The 22,600-nt window shown below is 41.7% G+C and overlaps 2 protein-coding genes across 2 annotated transcripts; one reads left to right on the top strand and one right to left on the bottom strand.

Moving 5' to 3' along the window:
* Positions 1-27: 27 nt before the first annotated feature.
* On the bottom strand, positions 28-8,432 carry spata4 (spermatogenesis associated 4). The gene is made up of 7 exons (XM_034015685.3): positions 8,023-8,432; positions 7,782-7,891; positions 7,356-7,485; positions 7,023-7,141; positions 6,165-6,385; positions 2,361-2,489; positions 28-483 (listed from the first exon to the last, which is right to left on the bottom strand). The coding sequence occupies exons 2-7, from the start codon at positions 7,880-7,882 to the stop codon at positions 353-355; spliced, it is 831 nt and encodes a 276-aa protein (XP_033871576.2). The 5' UTR covers positions 7,883-7,891; positions 8,023-8,432; the 3' UTR covers positions 28-352.
* Positions 8,433-9,973: 1,541 nt separating this feature from the next.
* Positions 9,974-22,324, top strand: LOC117409512 (alpha-galactosidase A-like). The gene is made up of 7 exons (XM_058998915.1): positions 9,974-10,174; positions 19,045-19,219; positions 19,678-19,855; positions 19,952-20,046; positions 20,599-20,760; positions 20,913-21,110; positions 21,333-22,324. Exons 1-7 carry the CDS (start codon positions 10,008-10,010, stop codon positions 21,600-21,602), a joined length of 1,245 nt encoding a protein of 414 aa, XP_058854898.1. The 5' UTR covers positions 9,974-10,007; the 3' UTR covers positions 21,603-22,324.
* The last annotated feature ends 276 nt before the right edge of the window (positions 22,325-22,600 follow it).

Here is a 22,600-nt window from a genome sequence, read left to right as displayed (position 1 = left end):
TTGGAGTTCTTGCACTTCTTCGAAACCACGTTCCCCACTGGTCTTTGTAAGCAAGCAAATGAGAAGCAAAGATGCAAGCTAAGAACAGTACTTTACAGGTTTGCTATGAAGTGTGGTCTTTTCTCAACACAGACTTTGAGTCAAGCATAGTATAAAGAACTTTAAAATATTCGTCAAGATCTTAATTCATATAATTCTGGTTGTTAGGGTTTCAGACAACCCCCAACCTCTCAGTAATTAAGAAATAATTTTATTGGGTAAAACGTAAAAAGAACCACACAAATACATTCAAGGGTGAGTTCTTGTTTCTCCATGCTGATGAATTTCAAAGTGCTGTAGGCCTGGTCCTAATTCAATTGTAAATTCCTTTAATTTGAGATGATAAGCCAGCAGTGGAGATCAATGCATTTTTATTAGTCTGTCTCACATCAATCTCCTTGAATTGAACGTTGCTCTTGCTTCTGATTTCTGAAGGTGACGGCTCTAGGATATAAAATAGCAAGATGGAAATATACATTTTAGTAATGCAATAGTAGCACCTATTACAATCGAAAACACTGTGTAACAGATTTTTTTTTTTTTTTTTTTGGGTTCCTGGGTAGTAAGTGTTATTTCCTAATTGCTTATGCCTCAAAAGTATAGAAAATGGCTATTATTCCCCACAAACTTTGCTTTTGTGACCAGGACAGTGATATTTTGAAATTTACCTATTTTCCAGAACATTCCAGATAGATTCAGTGGTGAGTAAACTTGGAGTAACTTCTAGAACTTTCCAGTAATATAAATAGTAGTATAAATACAGGGGCCTTAAGCCAACCAGTTCAGTTTAGTTCCAGCTGCCTAAGTGGATACATATCTGCATTTTTCTGAGATGGCATCAAGAGGCTGCAATGGTGGCATTCCTGATGGGTCTCCAAGGCGGTTTTACCAAGTTTCCCTGCTATCTTTGCCTTTGGGACAGCAGGGACACCAAGGCGCACTACCACAGGCGGGACTGGCCACAGCAGACCGAGTTCTCTGTGGGGAGGAACAACGTCAAGTGGGAGCCACTGGTGGACCCCCGGAAGGTGCTGATGCCACCACTGCACATCAAATTGGGCCTTATGAAACAATTTGTCAGAGCTCTAGATAAGGAGTCGGCAGCCTTAAAGTACCTTCAAGACTTCTTCCCTAAGCTGTCTGAAGCAAAGGTCAAAGCCGGTGTCTTCGTCGGACCATAGATAAAGAAGATCCTGGAGTGCAATGAATTCCCCAAGAAGCTCACTAGTAAGGAGAAAGCGGCTTGGAACAGCTTTGTCACAGTGGTTCGGGGCTTCCTGGGCAATCACAAGGCTGAAAACTATGTGGAGCTGGTTGAGACTCTGGTGAAGAACTACGGCACAATGGGCTGTAGGATGTCCCTCAAAGTCCATATCCTTGATGCTCATCTTGATAAATTCAAGGAGAACATGGGAGTGTACTCGGAGGAGCAAGGCGAGCGCTTCCACCAGGATATACTGGACTTTGAACGCCGCTACCAAGGACAGTATAACGAGAACATGATGGGAGACTACATTTGGGGGCTGATTCGTGAAAGTGATTTACAGTATAATCGTAAATCTCGAAAAACTACTCACTTCTAAATGTTTTGTAGTCATTTTTGTATTACTTTAGTGTAAATACATGTTAATTTGGATTCATATGTTGTTTTTTTCTGACTATGTGAACGAAAAGACACAAATTCGCCCGTTTTCTCATTGGAAATAGGCAAATTTCAAAATATCACTGTCTGGTCACAAAAGCAAAGTTTGTGGGGAATATTAGCCATTTTCTATACTTTTGAGGCATAAGCAATTAGGAAATAACACTTACTACCCAGGAACAAAAATTGTGTTACATAGTGAAATCATTCTTTCTGAGCAAAATAAAAGATTTCTGAAAACTGAAATGAAATGTAAAACAGATTATTTCTAAAAACAGACCAACTGAAACGAAACTATTTTTTTAAACTATTAGTTATTATGCACATTGACTTATCTTCAGCACTGACCTTCCAAACTGTAGGAATCATTTAGAACCATTGCACAAGCCACAATAGAAAATGCTAACACTCTGAACACATTATTTTAATGTAGAAATTCAAGGTTTTCGTGATGCATGCTGTACTTAACTGGTAATTCTAAAAAGTTCTAGTTTATCTTACTCACAAAATGTAGGATGCCTCTAACTGAGTTTTAAATAAACAGCTGTGGGCTGCTGGTATTCACATTTACATTGGCAAAAGAAAAAGGTTCTCATTGCACCCAATTTTAATGTAAGGATTTATTTTTTGTGTGTGACCTAATCTATACAAAGTATGAAAAAAGTATGAAAGTACATACTTGCCAAACATTTGATTTCTCCTTTCAGCTTTGGGGGATTGGTTTCTGGGTCCAAATTCTGACACTGCAGGGAAGTTGGTGGGAGTCTAACAGCAAGCTCTCCCAGTGTTGGCTTAATATCAAAGCGTTCTTTTAAGAAACAATTAATTGAAAGGTAATGAAAGCAGAATTTCAATGCTGAATTTCAAATAACCAAGTCTCCAAACACATCTCTTGATGAAGGCTTGAAAGTCAGAAAGTTGTGTGTACACTACTGTGGCAAAGTGCCCCGCCCCTGTGTGCATTTGTGTGTTCTGTGTTGTGTATATGCGTGCGTATGTTAATGTTGGTGTATAGTCATTGGTACACGGGATATAAACGGGTCTGTGTTTCACGTGTATTTAAAAAGTGTATATTTGTATTTAGGCACGGGATTGCACATCACGCACGTGCATTTAAAATATAATATGTGAACACGGGGTTTCACGTAATTAATTCACGTGCTGGGATTCAAGTGAATAATTAATTAGTAATTGAATCCCAGCACAACAGTATATATAGATGCACATTTTCACTCAGTGGTGGTTGGGTGTTCGGAAGAGGAGAACGGGTGAGAGAGAGAGGAGAGTTAAAAGAAGTAAAGATCATAAATATAAGTGTTTGTTCTCACCGTGTTTGTTTGTCTGTCCGTGCACCGTTTGTTTAGTGTTAGTCCGTTTTGTATGTCTGTTTATTTTGGCGTCAAGTGCCGTGTCCTGTTTTTGTACTGTTTACAACCCTTTTATTTGTTATTAAACGCTGAGTGCAGCCATTGCACTCAGCTCATCACAACCACTGTCTCTGTATTCTTTCCTGCTTCCGGTCTGACGCCACCCACTCTGGCCGTCTTTGTGACACGTGGTGTCATCGTGGGATAGCCGCGCCTCCAAGCGTCAGACCAGGAGGGGTCTGGAAAAAAAAAAAAAAAAAAAAAAAAAGGTCAATGGCAGAAGACGCCATCAAACTGCGGGGCTGGTTCCTAGAAAATGCTGGGCTGGAGGCCCAGTCTCTGCCCATAATCGTCCGGGCCCTGTGGATGATGGACAGTGAGAGATGGGAGGCCTATCAGGAGGAACACACCCCAAACACCTTGGAGGAAGGTGTGGAGTTTCTCCTCAGCTACCTGGAGGCAACGATAAAAGGAACAGCAGCCCAGGTAGCAGGCCCACCAGCAGAGGGTGAATGCCTGCTGTCCCCATCTCCACCAGCAGAGGGTGAGTACCTGCTGTCCCCATCTCCACCAGCAGAGGGTGAATGCCTGCTGGTTTTGCCTCCACAGCCCAAATGGGAGGAGCCTGAGCGTCCACAGCCCAAATGGGAGGAGCCTGAGCGTCCACAGCCCAAGCGGGAGGAGCCTGAGCGTCCACAGCCCAAGCGGGAGGAGCCTGAACGTCCTACGCCTGAGTGGGAGGAGCCCGAACATCCTACGCCTGAGTGGGAGGAGCCCGAACGTCCTACGCCTGAGTGGGAGGAGCCCGAACGTCCTACGCCTGAGTGGGAGGAGCCCGAACGTCCTACGCCTGAGTGGGGGGAGCCCGAACGTCCACAGCCCAAGAGGGGGGAGTCGGTGCGTCCACAGCCCAAAAGGGAGGAGTCGGTGCGTCCACAGCCCAAAAGGGAGGAGTCGGTGCGTCCACAGCCCAAAAGGGAGGAGTCGGTGCGTCCACAGCCCAAAAGGGAGGAGTCGGTGCGTCCACAGCCCAAAGGGAGGCAAGTCGGGGTTTCCACAGCCCTGGGACCCAAGCCACCAGCAGAGGGAAAATGCCTGCTGGTTCAGCCCCAAGAGCCGGAAGGGGAGGGGTTACAGGCTCAACCCCCTGAAAATTTTTGGGGGGGAGAAGGGCAGGATGCTGGTGTTCCCCAGCAGCCTCTCGCTATGCTGCTGAAGGCAGCACGGCGCGCACATGCCCAGCCGCCACAGCAGAGGGAGCCAGCACCACCAGGAGCAGTGGAGCAGGAGCTGCCTCTGCCTCCGCCACCACCACCGCAAGGAGCAGAGGAGCAGGAGCTGCCTCTGCCTCCACCACCGCCAGGAGCAGAGGAGCTGGAGCTGCCTCTGCCTCCACCACCGCCAGGAGCAGAGGAGCAGGAGCTGCCTCTGCCTCCGCCACCACCACCGCCAGGAGCAGAGGAGCTGGAGCTGCCTCTGCCTCCACCACCGCCAGGAGCAGAGGAGCTGGAGCTGCCTCTGCCTCCACCACCGCCAGGAGCAGAGGAGCTGGAGCTGCCTCTGCCTCCGCCACCGCCTGGAGCAGAGGAGCTGGAGCTGTCTCTGCTGCCCGTACCTCCGCAGGGAGTACGGTGGCCGGAGCCCCAGAAAGGGGAGCTGCCGGCCACGAAGAAGGGGGATGAGGTCTGGAGACCACTTTCCCCAGCAGCAGTTTCGCTGCAGGAGTTCTTGTGGCCGGAGCCCCACAGGAGGGAGCTGCCGGCTATGAAGAAGGGGGAGGTCGGGGGACCACCTGCCCCCGCAGCTTTTTCGCTGCAGGACGGGACCAGCATGCTGTCAGCCGTGCCACTACCGGCAGGGGAGCTGACAGCATGTCCAGCCATGGGCCCACTAAAGCCTCCCTTCCCAGCCCGAGACTTTGGCCGGGACTGCTGGGTATTTAAGGGGGGAGGTGGCCGTTGAGGCCATGTGTGCTGCGCACAAGGGGGGGTATATGTGGCAAAGTGCCCCGCCCCTGTGTGCATTTGTGTGTTCTGTGTTGTGTATATGCGTGCGTATGTTAATGTTGGTGTATAGTCATTGGTACACGGGATATAAACGGGTCTGTGTTTCACGTGTATTTAAAAAGTGTATATTTGTATTTAGGCACGGGATTGCACATCACGCACGTGCATTTAAAATATAATATGTGAACACGGGGTTTCACGTAATTAATTCACGTGCTGGGATTCAAGTGAATAATTAATTAGTAATTGAATCCCAGCACAACAGTATATATAGATGCACATTTTCACTCAGTGGTGGTTGGGTGTTCGGAAGAGGAGAACGGGTGAGAGAGAGAGGAGAGTTAAAAGAAGTAAAGATCATAAATATAAGTGTTTGTTCTCACCGTGTTTGTTTGTCTGTCCGTGCACCGTTTGTTTAGTGTTAGTCCGTTTTGTATGTCTGTTTATTTTGGCGTCAAGTGCCGTGTCCTGTTTTTGTACTGTTTACAACCCTTTTATTTGTTATTAAACGCTGAGTGCAGCCATTGCACTCAGCTCATCACAACCACTGTCTCTGTATTCTTTCCTGCTTCCGGTCTGACGCCACCCACTCTGGCCGTCTTTGTGACAACTACATTCCAGTATAATGACAAGCCCTCGAAAAAGTATCAAATGAGCAAATAGGTAAATTACTATATCGGAACTGGTAAAATGTTAGGTATTTTAGGCTTGTTATTATACTTTATACAGCTCTCAGGGTCACTTCAGCCAATTTATTACACTGGAACAGCATAAATCCAACCCAAGCCAAGTAAATATATCCTCAACCAAGTTGTTGTTTTGCTAAACATGTATTCATAGCCATGTAGTTACATCTACTGGGGTTGAACAAAAAACACAGAAAAACCTGTGATAATGCAGTTCATTACTGTAGGGCCAACATGGGCTGCCAGGACTGAACTAATTTCATGTGACAGGTCTGCAAAGTGTGGAGTTATTATGGCAGGATTTCTTAGTGAATACCCTCTAATCAGTCATGTAAGGAACAACTAATTTACAGAATAAAACTTTTTCTGTCCAGCCCATGTATGTAATTTTCCTTTTTTTTCATGCATTAGTCAATTCACTTACTGGGGTTCTCTGCTCTCTCAAACTGCCTCTGTTGCAGATGCATGTGGATGATTGCATGAATTTTCTGCTTGTTTGTATTGGTGTCTGGTTCGGACATAAGCTCAGTGATTCTTAGGTTGTTTTTGATAGATTTCGAAGCTGTGGCTCGAGCAACCATTGGTAACATCTCTTGGTAATTACGGTCAGTGAAATCAGTCTCCTCTTCATGAGTAGTTTTAATCCTGAAATTTAAAAATATTTAACTGTATGTTTAACTATATATATATATATATATATATATATATATATATATATATATATATATATATATATATATATATATACACTTTCACTTAGGCACATTATAGTCTAGCATTGGTTTACAGAGCAACTCACATTTTCATAATCCTTAAAATTAAATTAAAAAAATATAAAATGGAGTTCTTATTAGCAGTAGCAGAATTATCAATGGTTCCCATTTTCATTAGTTTTTTGGCTTGCATTTTATATTTCAATTTGGAATTTTCAAGAACAATGCTTTACATAATGTCGCTTCTACTTCCTAGAACTGTAGTTCAAACGCACTGCCATCAGACCTAATCTACAGCAAAGGTACCAGGACAGAGCAGGTGATTTATACTGCCATGTTATATTTAAATATGTGCATATCCCAAATTAACATTAAAAAAGTGTGTGAGAAAAAAAAAACTAGACAGCAGAATAAAGAGGAGCCAGTTAATGCTAAAAAAAAAACTAGTAAGAGGTGTAAACACCTTTAACACAATCATGCTAAGACTATATAATATATAATACTAGATGAAATGGCTCTGAATTCTTGATTAAGCTTTGCTGAAGGAACAGTAATTTAATGGCACCCACTTTCTGTTTGTCAGTATCGTGTAAATCTCACGAACTAGAATTTCTGCAGCACCAGGTTTGCAGTGAATCGTCCCATCAATCACTTCCTTGTGGAGGTTGATATTTCTTTTTGATAGGAACTTGAAAAAGTAGGACAAAAATCGAAATTACAGATGTATTTAGAACTTCAGGCCTATAATAACGTAATCTATGATTCCGTTAATACACTTTTAATTAAACAATATCCAGCTATAATCTGCTTACATGTTTTATGTTTGTCTTATTCTTGTGTTTATTTAATAATAGGCAGAAGATTCTGTAATACAAAAATGTGTTGTTTTTTTTTTTTCTCACCTTCTCGATCTGTGACCAGTTCCCAAATTTTGTTTGTAATGAAACTCCGTTATCATAAAAATCCATTGGGAAGTCTTCAGGGTAGTACCAAGAGAATATTTCAGCGACTAAGTATCCATTTGAAAAGTCTCTGAAAAGAACATAATTGTACCACAGAAATAATAAAAAAAGGTTTAATTTAAATGGTTCTGTATACATATATAGCTATACTATATATTATATTTACCTGCTATTCACAATTGTGTTCATAATGTTGTTCTTGGATTTCTATGTATTTCAATAATTGTGTTACTGTTAAAACATCGCACTACTGTCATATATAAAATAACACCGAATATAAGGCTCACAGAATATATATATATATATATATATATATATATATATATATATATATATATATATATATATATTATATAACATACTCACCTGCGAGCGTTTTTAGGAGCAAAGGACAGATCAAGACTTTGTAACCATTTTAGCACCTCTCGAGGTATTCCAGATTTTTTAGGGGTATGCATATAGGACATTGTCAAAACCTGTATATAAACGGAATTCAATGTCACAGCCTCAATCAAGCCTTTAAGAATGTATTTAAATAACCTTTTCTATCACGCTTCTTGATAAAATATCAATACATCATATGATTAAATTGTTAATAATATCAGACCTCCACACGACACAGCAAGGTTCCTTATCGTGTTGTAGTGTTCCAATGTTTATATCTCCATGACAACAGCTGCATTCAAATAATACTTTGTTTCTCTTGCCTTGTTTGCAAGAACCAATGCAGCAACATAGTCTTGCCACAAGATGACGCGCTTGCGAGTAAATCTATTTATATTTGGGAGCTTTTATACGTTGTTAGTTAAAGCAAAAGGAAATCTGACCAATGCAAAAGCAGGAGAGATAAAAGGCAGCTTGACACAGCTCAGTAACATGTACAATTTACACCACCTGGAAGTTGGTTACTTATTCCCGGTTCCTTATTTGCGATGTAGTTGACAAAGCAGCGTGTCCTTTTTCTGTGTGTTTTAACTCACTTACACATCTTGCTCAATTAATATATTCCAACTATTTAAAAAAATAATCGCTCCTTCTTTTAAAAAAAAAAAGAAAATATTAATAACAAATCTGTAACAGCAGCATAGCGGTACACTATATTACCCGCTTGTTTTGCCCCATTTACCCCCTTAGACGCCTTGCTCACTAAATTTCGAGGTATCCCTAGATAGGTTATCGTCTCCTCTTTGCAAAAACTAACAATTTTAGTGAGCAAGCCGTACCCCACGAGCAGCAGCACTCCAAAGTGTAGCCCATTATAACCAATACAGAACGCATGGGAGCACGTTTTTGGATCCCCGGTGTACTCCCTTAGACGGCTTGCTCGCTAAAACTGTTAGTGTTTTTGCAAAGAGGGATACCTCGATATTTAGTGAGCAAGCCGTCTAATGGGGTACACCGGGCATCCAAAGACGTGCCCCCATGCGTTCTGTATTGGTTATAATGGGCTACACTTTGGGGTGCTGCTGCTCGTGGAGTACGGCTTGCTCACTAAAATCTTTAGTGGTTTTGCAAAGAGGGGGTGACAACCTATCTAGGGATAGCTGGATATTTAGTGAGCAAGCCGTCTAAGGGGGTACGCCGGGGATCCAAAAACGTGCCCCCATGCGTTGTGTATAGGTTATAATCGGCTACATTTTGGGGTGCTGCTGATCGTGGGTTACGGCTTGCTTACTAAAATCATTAGTGTTTTTACAAAGGGGGGTTCATAACCTATCTAGGGATACCTGGATATTTAGTGAGCAAGGCGTCTAAGGTGGGTTAAATGGGGCGAAACAAGCGGGTAATATAGGGTACCGCTATGCTGCTGATACAGATTTGTTATTAATATTTTCTTTCTTTCTTTTTTTTTTTTTTTTGAAGGAGCGATTATTTTTTAAATAGTGGCAATATATTAATTGAGCAAGATGTGTAAGTGAGTTAAAACACATAGAAAAAGAACACGCTGCTTTGTCAACTACATCATAAATAAGGAACCGGGAATAAGTAACCAACTTCCAGGTGGTCAATTACCAGTCTTTTTGCTTTCACTCCATTGCTACTTTTACCTGACTCCTAGACCAAAACAACTGACCCCGAGCCGCTCAGTTACAACCACTAAAATGTTTGTTTATTTATTTATGTTTATTTAGTTTTTGGTTTTTTTTGTATCTCATGGTATTTTCATTAATCACCCTGAAGACGAGCTTTCATATTTCCATCCCAGTGCCGGCGCTACCCACCCGCGGACTCTGCCCCCTCGGGTGCCCCCTGGGCACGAGATTGATTTTTTTTTTTATTGTTGTTTGTTTTGTTTTGTTTTGTTTTTGTTTTAATACAGTACATACACAAAATAGATAATTGCGCATGTACAGTTCTGGCTTAGGCACCCTCGAAGTTGAGCACTAAAGAAATTGCTAAGACATATACAGTGTTTTTATATTGTCTGGCGAGTGTAAGCAAAGTTCACAGAGTTCATGTTCACACACGTGCAGTTACTGTACTGTAAGTAGGCTATATAAGACAATACAGCCAAAGTACAAAGACTGTATCAACAGATATCATCTAGTCAGAGTACCTGTCATTTTCTTGGGAGAATCCTGTCATTTTAAAATGTTTAAAAAAATAGCATACATTTTTTCTTTTCTCTTGATGATCATCACCAAACCAGCAGATGCCTTAAACAATGGATTGGCACTCACACCAACAATGGGCTGGTTGCACTGGGAGCGATTTATGTGCAATACAGATTGCACAAATGATCCAAAAAATTGTATCAGGTAAAGAAACCTATTTTAAAGCAAAATTTAAAAAATGTCATTGCAACATGTCTGCGTCACTTTTATTATAGCAATTGTTGGTACAAGTTTGGATGCTGTAAAACAGGGTCATTGTTGAAATCTAACAGTAAGGAGTATCACGTTTTCATAGTATCACCTAACCACATACTTAGGATTGAACAAAAGTTATTGTATTTCTTGCTCTTATTGTATTACTTGTATTGTAACACTTGAAATGTATTTGCTTACGATTGTAAGTCGCCCTGGATAAGGGCGTCTGCTAAGAAATAAATAAATAAATAAATAAATAAATAAATAATAATAATAATAATAATAATAATAATAATAATAATTATAATTACCAGACATCCCAGGTAATCTGGGATTGTCCAATTTTGCAGTTTAAATTTTTTGTCCCAGTCAGAAACAGTAAAATTGTTAAATAGTCCCAGTTTTGCTATTGTATTCACATTTTGTTTTAAGTACAAAACTGTAGCAGTGTGCTCAGCAAGTTAACAACAGACTCATTTATTATATTGTGTTGGCACCATTATTTTTTAATAATTCTGATTATGTATTTATTACCTCATTTTCTGTTTAACTTCCTGGACCTTGTCTAATTTTTTTTTTTTTTAATTTGTTTTATCTTGGTATTGCCACCAGCCAATTGTGTCTTGAGTAACACAACCATTTCAAGTGCTTCAGAGTTGCTATAGTGCTAATGAATTGAAAAAAAAAACGACCAAATTTTTCACTCTGGAAATCTGGTTACCCTACATATACTGTATGGTATTTGTCTTGAAAATTTCATTTTAACAGAGGTTTGTTTGACATTGTGAAAGTAGACAATTTTGACTCAAGATTTGACAGTCCTAGTGCATGATTGTTTTATATAAAAGAGCAAAATAAACATATTGCCCAGTTTTACTATTCTCTTTAGCTCACATAAAACTTGACATGAGACTATAGCAAATTCAATTTGAATATGGAGAAAATTCAGACTGACAATGGTGATCACATGTTTTATATGGTTTAACTTTGAGGTGACATTTTATTACTTTTTTTATTATTTTATACATGCTAAAGTTCTTTTTTGTTGATAACTAAAGTTCCCTTTCAATTCGAAGACAACCACCAACATACTTATGGGAGATGCTTGCCTTAGGTAGGTCTTCACTGAACATTTTATATCAGAGCTGCCGATAGGCCCCTTCGTCGGGTGACGTCCTTGGTCCCGCCTACCGAGGGATTAAACAGTCAACACGCGGAGACCATTTTTTCTTTTGCATTTTTCCTTTGTGTTGACCCTGTCGCACAACCCCGCTTTGTCTGTGTTTGTGCTATTAATTTTGGCTGCGTGCAGTAAAAAAACAAACAACAACAGCCAGTCAGCCGTGTAATTCCTACACCGGGGCGGTGGTTTGACCTCGCCTGCTGCCTCAACCCGGTGTGTCGGGCCTTGTTTCAGCCCGCCTACTCGGCTCGCTGGTAAAAAAAAAAAAAGTTACCTGTGTTGCCGTGGTGACTGTTATTTTACCCTCACAGCTTTGCTGTGTATCCACCCCGATGTATGCTATGTGCCACCCCAGGTTGCATTGACTACACGCGGTTAAGGCTAGGCGCCTCTCAGTGCCTCAGAGCCTCGGTGCTTCCTTGGTACATAGACACTCTGTGTCTCGGTGCTTCAGCGCCCCAGCTTGTCAATAACACCTGCAGAGAGATTCTTCGGTGCACCAGTACTGTATTCTACCTCACTCAGTGTCCTCTGTGCTTCTGCACTCTTAGTGCCTGAGTGCGCCAATACACCCTACAGGTCTACACCCTCTGGTGTTTAAATAATGCCCTTGGGGCCATACAGACATCAAGCATAGCTAAATTCCACACTTGCAAGTCCTGCACAATGTCCCCTGCTAGCACGGCTGACCCGTGCGTGACGTTGGGAGCCCCTCCGTCCCCCTCCTCAATCTGTCACTGAGCCCTTCACAGAGTATTAAAAAAACCCTCCGCTCAGGCTCAGATGCCTCGCTCTCGCACCCGCTCTTAATCTCCTACATGGAGTGCTGAGCGGGCCAAGTAAGTTGAGACAGGCACAGGATATTATGGACTTGAAAAACCAATGGTCCTTGAGAATTTGGCCAGGCAGCAGGCTCAAGCCCTTGCCCTGGCCCCAGCTCAGCACTCAGCACTCAGCCCCGGAGCTGACCCCACCTGCACCGGTGGTCGTCCTGGATGTTACAGAACCGGATGTCAGCATTGCTGAGGAGGACCATGATACAATTTCAATCGCGGCCTCATGGGAAGGTGGCTCCTTCCTTCAGAAGCAGCCCCTACCTCCCCTGACCATTCCTTTGAACCAGCGGTAGAGGAATTACTGCAGCACTCTCACCGAGAATGCAAGGCGTCTCAGCAGGTAGCCTCAATGCTCCCCTCCTGTACTCTGGTACGGGAGAGAGCGAGACGCTGTCATACTGACTAGGACGGTCCCGATCCCCACTGCTCCGCATGATGACCTGAGGCACCGCCTTCAGGCTTCCGAGGCAGCTAACAGCCGGGCCTACCCACAACGACAGGAGGGAGCCGGACGTAGGATACCAACACAGCAGCGATCTCGGAGGTAGTTTCAACGCCGCCCCAGGCAGCCCCCACTTGGGTGCTCGCCACCATATACACCGGTTATGCACACCATCACATTCTCCAGTCTGTCCGGCCAGGCGACTGGTTTACAACAGTGGACCAAAAGGATGCATATTCCTCGTCCCTATTCGTCCAGCGCACAGGAAGTACCTCCGCTTCACCTTTCAGGGGAGTGTATTCCAGTTTTCCATGCTGCCATTTGGCCTCTCCTTAGCTCCCCCGCACATTTTCAAAGTGCATGGATGCCTCCTAGCTCACTTGCGGCTGTAAGGGATCACGGTGATGAACTACCTTGACCTCTGTCCCAGTCGCAGGAAGGAGCAGTGGCCCACACAGCGATTGTGATGAAGCATCTGTTGAGGCTGGGTCTCACCCTCAGCGATGCCAGAGCCAATTAATACATGTGCAAAGTACGGTCTACTTGGGTCTCCGGCTGTATTCCCTTATGATGCAAGCCTACCTGTCGGATGATAGAGTAGCTGCCATTCGCAACTGTCTGGCCCTGTTCAACAAGGGTTCACATTACAATTGGTATTGTGTTAAAAACTATTGGGTCTGATGGCCACAGCTTCATCAGCCACCCAACTGGGGTTACTGGAGTGTGGCTCAGTGCCTTTCGACTACACCCCAAGTGCGACAGACACCGTTGGCTGACCGTGTCTCGCCAATGCTGGGAAGCCCTACGGTGGTGGAGGCAAGCTGCGCATGGATCTCCTCAGTCAGGCGAAAGGCACCCTCTGGCACCCAGAACTGGGCAGACTTCAACTGTGGGTCTGGCCCCTAAACGGGACCATCTGTCCACTAGGGTTGTCAAAAATACCGATACTTTGATACTACCGCGATACCAAATTTCAAAAATGGTTCTGATCTTCATTAATTATGCATTCGGTAATACCGAAAAACAGAAAGTATCGGAGCACTCTGTACTTGTATAATGAAAATTGCATATTTGCGTCCTCCATGTAAAAGACGCAGTCCATTACTAAAAAAAAAAACTTCCTTTTATGTCCACGCAAGGCCACCATACACTCCAGGTAGAAACAACGACAACGAGACAGCCAGGATTCAGGAGTAAAAGGTTAAGATGGAAGGCACACAAGCCCAGCGGCCCGCACTCTTAGAAAAAGAGAACAGCAGGAGTGCTGTGTGGAAGTATTTCACTTATGAAGCGAATGAGCAGGGCAAAGCAAAAGATCCATCCAAGCCCATATGCAAACGGTGCTTTAAGACGGTACAACAAAAGGAGGCAACACCTCAAATTTAGCGAACAGGCACCCTGATCTCTTCAAAGAATTCAGACAGGTTAGTGACAGCGTAGATTATTGAATGAATGCATCACATATATAAGTTAAAAATACATGTCCTCAATGAAAAAGATGGGGAAATGTGAAATTAAGAAAGCAAGCTAGCTAATTTAGCGCTAATGTGTACGGTGTTGTGTTACAGATAACCAGCGAGCAAGCAAGCTAGCTAAGCTAATACATTGATAGCTTTGCTAACTAGCTCATTTCTTTAAACAAGCAAAATATATATGTATATATTTTAAAAAATTACATTGAAATAGCACAGTGTTTGTATGACAAGAGGCTTCAAGAAACACGTCATGGGAAAGCGGTATATCATAGGCGCATATGGCTGTCACTCTTGGAAAGGGGCGGACTGTGGCGTTTTAATTATAACAAATATGGGCATCTATTTTCATTTTAGACATGTTCCAAAGACCTTGAAGTTTGATTGTAAAATATTTTTTTTCTACTTAGAGCACTGAAAAAAATATTTTTTGACAACAAATGTTTTTTTTCTAAAAAGTGTATTTTATTTATTTATTTTCATCATGCCATTCATTAGTTTTTTTGTTTCTGTACTAAATTTAGTGGGTATCAAATCAAACAATGGATTTTTTTATTTTCTGAATCCCCAGTTTGTGCTGATTTATTCCACATATGGTACTTACCTGAAACCCCTGTAGTCACAGTTATAAGCACAAACATGATTACAGTAAAAACTTTTTTTAGAACTTTTCTGTCAATAATGTACAGAGCACTTACCTGAATCGCTTAATAAAAATCTCAAATTCATCCATTTCGTAGTTTTACTTCATCCTCTTTATTTCGCTACCAAAAACAAGCAGAACTATTAAAGGGCCAGTCAATCATAGTTCCTACACAATACAACAGAAAATGGCAGATAATTATAGAGAATTATTTTGTGATAGTTGTTTTATGTTCTCATTTTCCACCATAAAACCTCATTATGGATTTTTCTCTCATAGCATCAGAAACCAGCTGAGAGGGAGACCCCTACATTGACACAGCCTACCCTAGCAGCAGTTTTTGAGCAGCACAAAAAATATGAAAGCACTTCAAATGAGGCAAAGAGATTGAACAGGGCAGTGGCAGAGTTCATCTGTATGGATCAGGTTCCTGTATATACAGTTGAAAAGCTTGGATTCAGGCAACTGCTTGAGCAGTTTAACTGTAAATTACTTCATGTACACCAAAATCACAAAATTGTACACAGAAACAAGAAATGTACTTAGTCAACAACTTGCAAGGAGACCATTTTACTCATGCACAACAGATCTATGGACCAGCAGAGCAGCAGACACATTTATGGCTGTAACTCTCCAGTTCATCACAGAGTCATGGGACACGGAGAGTCTGAGGGAGGCACTAGAGGAGCTCATTGAAGATGCATGGAGTTTGGACATGTCCAGAATGGCTGGCATTACAACTGACAATGCCTCAAACAATCGCAAGGCATTTGAGGACTACACATGGATCCCATGTTTTGGACATAATCTACACCTGGCAGTCAACAAAGCCATAGGTATTGATCGAGTCTCTGCAGCTTTATCTAGGCTTCGCAAGACATTGTCTTCATTCACTAGATCACCCAAGATGTCAAGACAACTGATTAAAAAGCAGACAGACCTAAATCTACCAGTGCATAAACTTATTCATGATGAGCCCACACGCTGGAATTCTTCCTATGAAATGGTGGAGCAATTCCTGGAACAGCAACAAGCTGTTTGCTCCATGCTTGCAGAGGACCGAAAGAAATGGCACCTCATGCCCAAAGATTCAGACATCACCATTCTTGAGACGGTGAGAGATGCTCTTGCCCCACTGAGTGCATTCACTGATGCACTAAGTGGAGAAAAACACACCACTCTTTCCTCTGTCCTGCCTCTGACATGGAAGATATTTTCATGTGTGACACCTGTTGAGACTGACAGCATCCTTGCACATGACATGAAGGAGAAAATAAGGAATGATCTGAAGCAGCGGTATGAGGACAGAAATTTACTGATCGTTCTAAACACTACTACTTTCCTTGATCCAAGGTTTAAGGACAGTTTTGTGACCACTGAAAGAAGAGGTCAAGCAAAGGCTTCTGGGGCAAAAAGACATTGGCCAGGAGGAACACACGCTTCAGCAATCAACACAGCCAGTGGTAAATACAGGGCAAGGAAGCAAGAAAAGAAAAACTGATTTGAAAAGCCTGCTATCAAGCATCAAAAGTGAAAAAAAGGTGAACAAACACAGGGGACAAGAGAGGACCCATCCGGCACTGCACAGCCCTCCCCACAGGAAAAACTGGCCGGTGAGTTTTTGATATATAGCAAAATGCCAGAACTTAGTGCTGAAGAGGATCCACTTGCTTGGTGGAGAACAAATGAAAAAAGCCTACCTCTGCTGTCACAGTTTGCCAGAAAGCATTTGTGCATTTCAGCTTCAAGCTGTGCATCTGAGCGCGTTTTCAGTACCTCTGGGTTCATTTGCAGTCCGGCACGATCAAGACTGACCCAGGACAACATTGACATGCTTGTGTTTCTCTCAAGGAACCTGATTGCAAAAAAGCTTAAGTAATCATCATAACACTACATAAGCATGTGTTAACACTTGACAACATTAGATTCCTAGGCACTCTATTGTTCTGCACAACATTTTTTTACTTCTTTTTCTTCTGCTAAATTTGTTCAATAGAAATTGTTAAGTTGGCGGTTATTGAAATATGGACATTTGCTAATTTTTCTTAAGTGATAATATGCAAATTACGTTTACTGCACCTGCACCGTTTGACCTGGAGTCAAGATTGTTTACCTTTATTAAAGGAAAGTTCTCTTATTTTGCGTGTTCAGATGTTGTTTTTTTTTTGCCGTGGTATTGAAGAGGTATCGAGTATCGTGAAACTGAACTGGTATTGTATCGAAGTTCAAAATTCTGGTATCGTGACAACCCTACTGTCCACCTTAGGGCTCTCAGACGCAGTTGTCAGTGCACTGCAGAATGCTAGGGCCTCTTCCACAAAAGCGTTGTACGCCTATAAGTGGAAGTATTTTCAAAATTGGTGCATGACCAGAGCTCATGACCCCATTTATTGCCCTATAGCAACTATTTTGCAGTTTCTGCAATATCTGTTAGAGGTGGGTAGATCCCCCTCTACGTTGAAACTGTACCTAGCGTCCTCATTGACTCAGTGTCCCGGGCGCTCATATACTAGCGACCCGTTTTCTGAAGGGTGCTCGGCGGTTACGTCCTCCTAAGAAGGACGTCCTCCCTGAATGGAGTCTAGATGTGGTATTGGAGGCTCTCACTAAGGCCCGTTTGAGCCTATGCATTCCATAGAGCTGAAATATCTCTCTATGAAGACAGCCTTTCTATTAGGCATCATCTCTGCTAAGCGGGTTAGTGAGCTACAGGCTCTGTCAGTGCACAGTTCCTGTATGCATATTTGGGACAATGGAAACAGGGTATCGTTGTGCACGAACCCTGCTTTTCTCCCTGTGGTGACTACAGCTTTTCACTTGAATCAATCAGTGGAACTAGAGGCTTTCCATGCCCCTCCTTTTGCGGAGGAGACGGACCAGAAATTGAATTCCTTCTGCCCTGTTAGGGCATTGAGAGATTAAGTGGATAGGGCGAGAGGGCTGCATCAGTCTGACCAGCTCTTCATCTGTCATGGTGAAAGGACCCGAGGTCAAGCCCTCTCTAAGCAGCGACTGTCCCATTGGATTGTGGACTGCGTGTACTAATGCTGGCCTACCCACACCTGGGAGAATGGCCTTAACCTCTACCAGAGGTGTGGCTGTGTCATGGGCTCTCTTTAGAGGAGCTTCATTGACTGACATTTGTACTGTGGCTAGCTGGGCTACGCCGCATACATTCTCCAGGTTCTACCGCCTTAATGTGGTAGATCCTTCCCTGCCTTCATTAGGCACGAGGGTCCTTGAGGTTGCACGCTCACACTGCTAACCCTTGGGTTATGCGGTTCTGATGCGTCCCTCATGTGCTGCCGTTCCTTCTCCCTCGCGACTACTCTGGTATAATTCTCATAAGTATGTTGGTGGTCATCTTCAAATTGAAAGGGAACATTAGGTTACTTACCGTAACCCTGGTTCCCTGAAAGAGAAGACGACCACCAACCAGCGAGGTTGCATCGGTCACCCTCACGGGTTCGATGCAAAAGATAAAATGGTCTCCGCAGGTTGACTGTTTAATCCCTCAGTAGGCGGGACCGAGGACATCATCCCACGAAGGGGCCTATCAGCAGCTCTGATATAAAATGCTCAGTGAATACCTGCCTACGGCAGGCATATCCCATAAGTTTGTTGGTGGTCATCTTCTCTTTCAGGGAACCAGGGTTACGGTAAGTAACCTAACGTTTGGGAATTAAATATGTTTTACGGTTCTCAGCCCTTTTATTTGCTGATTTAACACTTTCTAGAACTTCTGTACACACAGATATATTTATCATCATGATTTATTTCTTAGCAGACACCCTTATCCAGGGCGACTTACAATTGTTACAAGATATCACATTATTTTTACATACAATTATATTATTTTTTACATACATTTACCCATTTATACAGTTGGGTTTTTACTGGAACAATCTAGGTAAAGTACCTTGCTCTAGGGTACAGCAGCAGTGTCCCCCACCTGGGATTGAACCCACGACCCTCTAGTCAAGAGTCCAGAGCCCTAACCATTACTCCACACTGCCACTCTCATCACTGCAATTAGCTACTGTACAAGTTATATTTTGTTTGATGTCTTGACCCTTAGGAATTATATTGTGAATGACTTAAATTATTGGTTATAATGAAAACTTACAGACTTGTGAACTTGAACTTGTGGCATTTTCAGTTTCTACGGAAATTATTTGTACATCATTTTCTTTTGTGATTTATGTCTAGCATGTTATCATGACATATCTCCGATCCATTGCAGTGAACAGTTGTATATGCAGATGGCCGATATCATGGCAAGTGAAGGGTGGAAGGAACTTGGCTATGACTATGTCTGTATTGATGATTGCTGGCTTGCTTCAGACAGAGATTCTCAGAAACGCCTTCAACCTGATCCCAAACGCTTCCCGAGCGGCATAAAAAAACTTGCCGACTATGTAAGTTAATTGACAGATAATTGAATGGAAACGTGTACAATATACTGTTTTACATAATAGTTGGACATACTGCACAGTAAGATATAATTATTAGAGGCTATCCATTTATCTGTAATAAACTTGTGACTATTATCAATTTAAGCTTCTAGATACCAGATGGATCCAGTGATCAAGTTCCAGATATATTTTACAGCCTTATTACTGTTTATTATATAGAATGTATTCTTACAGTTGGTACTACATTAAATTGAGTCCAATGTTTGCAAGTAAGATAACACCACATCAACACTGTAGGACAATTTCCAGTTACAGATTTGTATTACATGTAGCCCTATGATTATATTATAATTAGATATATATTAAGATTAGATATACTGTAATACAGTTCAGTGTGGACACAACGGATGTTAAGGCACAATAAAATGTTAATTAGCATTTAATTTTTTATTTTGTCCCAGGTACATTCTAAGGGCCTCAAGCTTGGTATCTATGAAGATGTGGGTCACAAAACTTGCGCTGGTTATCCAGGTAGCCTTGGTTACTATGACATAGATGCTAAGACTTTTGCAGAATGGGGAATTGATCTTCTAAAGTTTGATGGCTGTAACTTTGACAATCTGGATCAGCTTGTTAAAGGTAAAACACCATCTTCAGTTTAGTCTTCAGCAAACATTTCTAAATATGTTTATAGTTTACTATGCTGACCATATTGCTTTTTGTTTGTTGAACCAGGATATATTGACATGTCAAACGCCTTAAACAAGACTGGAAGAGACATAGTTTATGCCTGTGAATGGCCTTTATACACCTGGGATGGTGGTCTGCAGGTATTGCTTCTGACATCAGGGAATCTCTCAATTTTAAGACAAACGTACCATCTAAGTACTGAATATAAAGCCTCTCCTCCTCTCTCTTATGATTAATATGAATGTATTAAGATATTTAATTATGTAAATTGTACTGTAAAATTATTTGATCCAGTAATGGTTATTATATTTTAAATTTGTTAATCATAACCTTGATAAAAAAAATACACATTTTGACAGACAGCCCATACGTTCATACTGCAAGCGTTTATAAATCACTGGCATGACTGCAACATTTGTGGTATCCATTCAGTGAGCAGGATGTTTATTTTACACATTTGGATCAGTATGCAGGGCATGGTGGGTGTGATTACTGAGCTGTACAGAACAACCGTATTCAGGCAAAAGGGCCATTTCAGCAATATAAATAGCATGACATTACATACATCAAGGAGAGGGCTTTAATGTACAATTTTAAATTGCATCAACTGTGAAATGATACTCTAGATACATTTAACTGTAAAACTAATTGCTAGAAGGAACACAGGCTTGCATTTTTTTTTTTTCTTAAAGCCAAATTATACAGCAGTGCGGCACTACTGCAACAGCTGGAGAAATTTTGCTGATATTTATGATTCATGGAGTAGCATTAAGAGTACCATAGACTGGGCTGCAGACCATCAGGAAATCATTGTGCCTGCTGCTGGACCTGGTGGTTGGAATGATCCAGATATGGTATGTATGAAAAACAAAGCATTTTCTTAATGGTTCTGATATTTGATACATTTTTATTATACTATCTATATATTGTGTTGATTTTTATATACACTAAATCTTATGAATCTGTACTAAAAAACACATGAACTGACTTTGATCATCTTTTACAGCTTGTTATAGGCAACTTTGGACTGAGCCGTAACCAGGCAGTGACCCAAATGGCAATTTGGGCCATTATGGCATCACCTCTGATAATGTCCAATGATTTAAGAAATATAGATGGTTATTCCAAGTCTCTTCTTCAGAACAAGTATGTAATTGCTGTAAACCAAGATGCACTGGGAGCACAGGGTCAGAGGATCAGCAAGGTTAGTTTGGTAGTTTGGTTTTACAGATTTTCAGGCTAATTTCAACTGCAAGTGAAAGCTGATGTCACACGTAGGTTCTCTTCGAAAAGCCAAGAGTTAATCAGCGTTGGGTTAATGGAGGCAGTCTTTCAAGAGCCAAGTTTGCACCGTATACATGTCAGACATAAAATAGAGGTTGTTCTTTAGTGATTGGTGTTTAATTTATGTATTTGTGTTTCACAGAGCAACAACTTTGACATTTGGAAGAGGGAGCTATCTGGAAACAGTTTTGCCCTCGTCTTCCTTAACAGGGAGGAAATTGGAGGACCCCGTAGTATTGCTGTCATCTTGAATGACCTAGGGGTGGACAGTTCTTGTAAAATGTCTTGCGTGGTCACTCAGATCCTCCCCACCTACGAGCAGTGGGGTAGAAAGAATCTAACTGCAGTGCTGCAGTTCACTGTCAATCCCACTGGAAGTGTTATGTTGCGTGTGGAACCATTTTCAAACTAATCGACAATAGGCATTCAAAACACACCTGTATCCTAATCATTCGAAATATATTCAAAAGATTTTGTTTTATAATGATTTGACATGATTGAAAATAACAAATAACATATCTAAGTCTACCATACATGGAATATGTGTATTTAAATCTGACTAACTGTAACATATAGCCAGTGTATTAAACACAAACATCAGTCTTGAATCTTTGACCACCAGGATCCATTGGGATGAGGGAAGGTACAGACTGTAGGTGAGATGTGGCAGAAAACACGTCTAACGTTATATTCTGAAGGGTGAAAATCATCAATTGAGCCACACTGCAACACCACTCTTGAAAACCTTGAAGGCGAATACTGGAGGCTGAAGTTTCAGGAGTGTGGCCTGTGACCTGAACTGGTGTGCACTCTTACGGTGGTTTTAGTAGTATTTACAAAACACCCTGAAGGGCATGTTGCTAATGTTAAACACCCGGATTAATTTTATCATGTAAAATATTGTTATACACTATATAAATACAGCCACCCTTAAACCTCGCAAAACGGGTGACTTTACCCACTAATTAATTTTACTACATTCCAAGAATTAAATTTAATCACATTAAGTACCAATCAGATAAACTACAATTTCAATCATTATCTAACTGGTTCTGGAGGGTCTACTGCCTTGTCCATTTGGCCATTTAATGGCCCCTCAAACTAAGTGGGTTTGAGGCTATTCATGTCACATAATCATCAATAAAAAATAAATAAATCTGTGTAAATGTTTGTGTTGTGTTTTTTTTTTTTCCCTGAACTACTGAAAAATGCTGCGGAAATAAGTTTATGGATTTTAAATGGCAACATGGAGATCTGCCATTAAGCCAGGATGGCTTAATGTAACAATAGTAGCCTGTATTAAATGTGGAAGATAATGCCAAAATATATAGCACTTTATTTTAAGATTTCAGTGTACATGTGTGCTAAAACCTGTTACTAAATGTAGAACAAAGTAAAAAAAAATGAAAC

Source organism: Acipenser ruthenus, chromosome 2 (assembly GCF_902713425.1).
Source record: "Acipenser ruthenus chromosome 2, fAciRut3.2 maternal haplotype, whole genome shotgun sequence".
Lineage (NCBI taxonomy): Eukaryota > Metazoa > Chordata > Actinopteri > Acipenseriformes > Acipenseridae > Acipenser > Acipenser ruthenus.
Note: the sequence above shows the minus strand (reverse complement) of the source record. Positions and strands in the feature narration are given on the sequence as shown.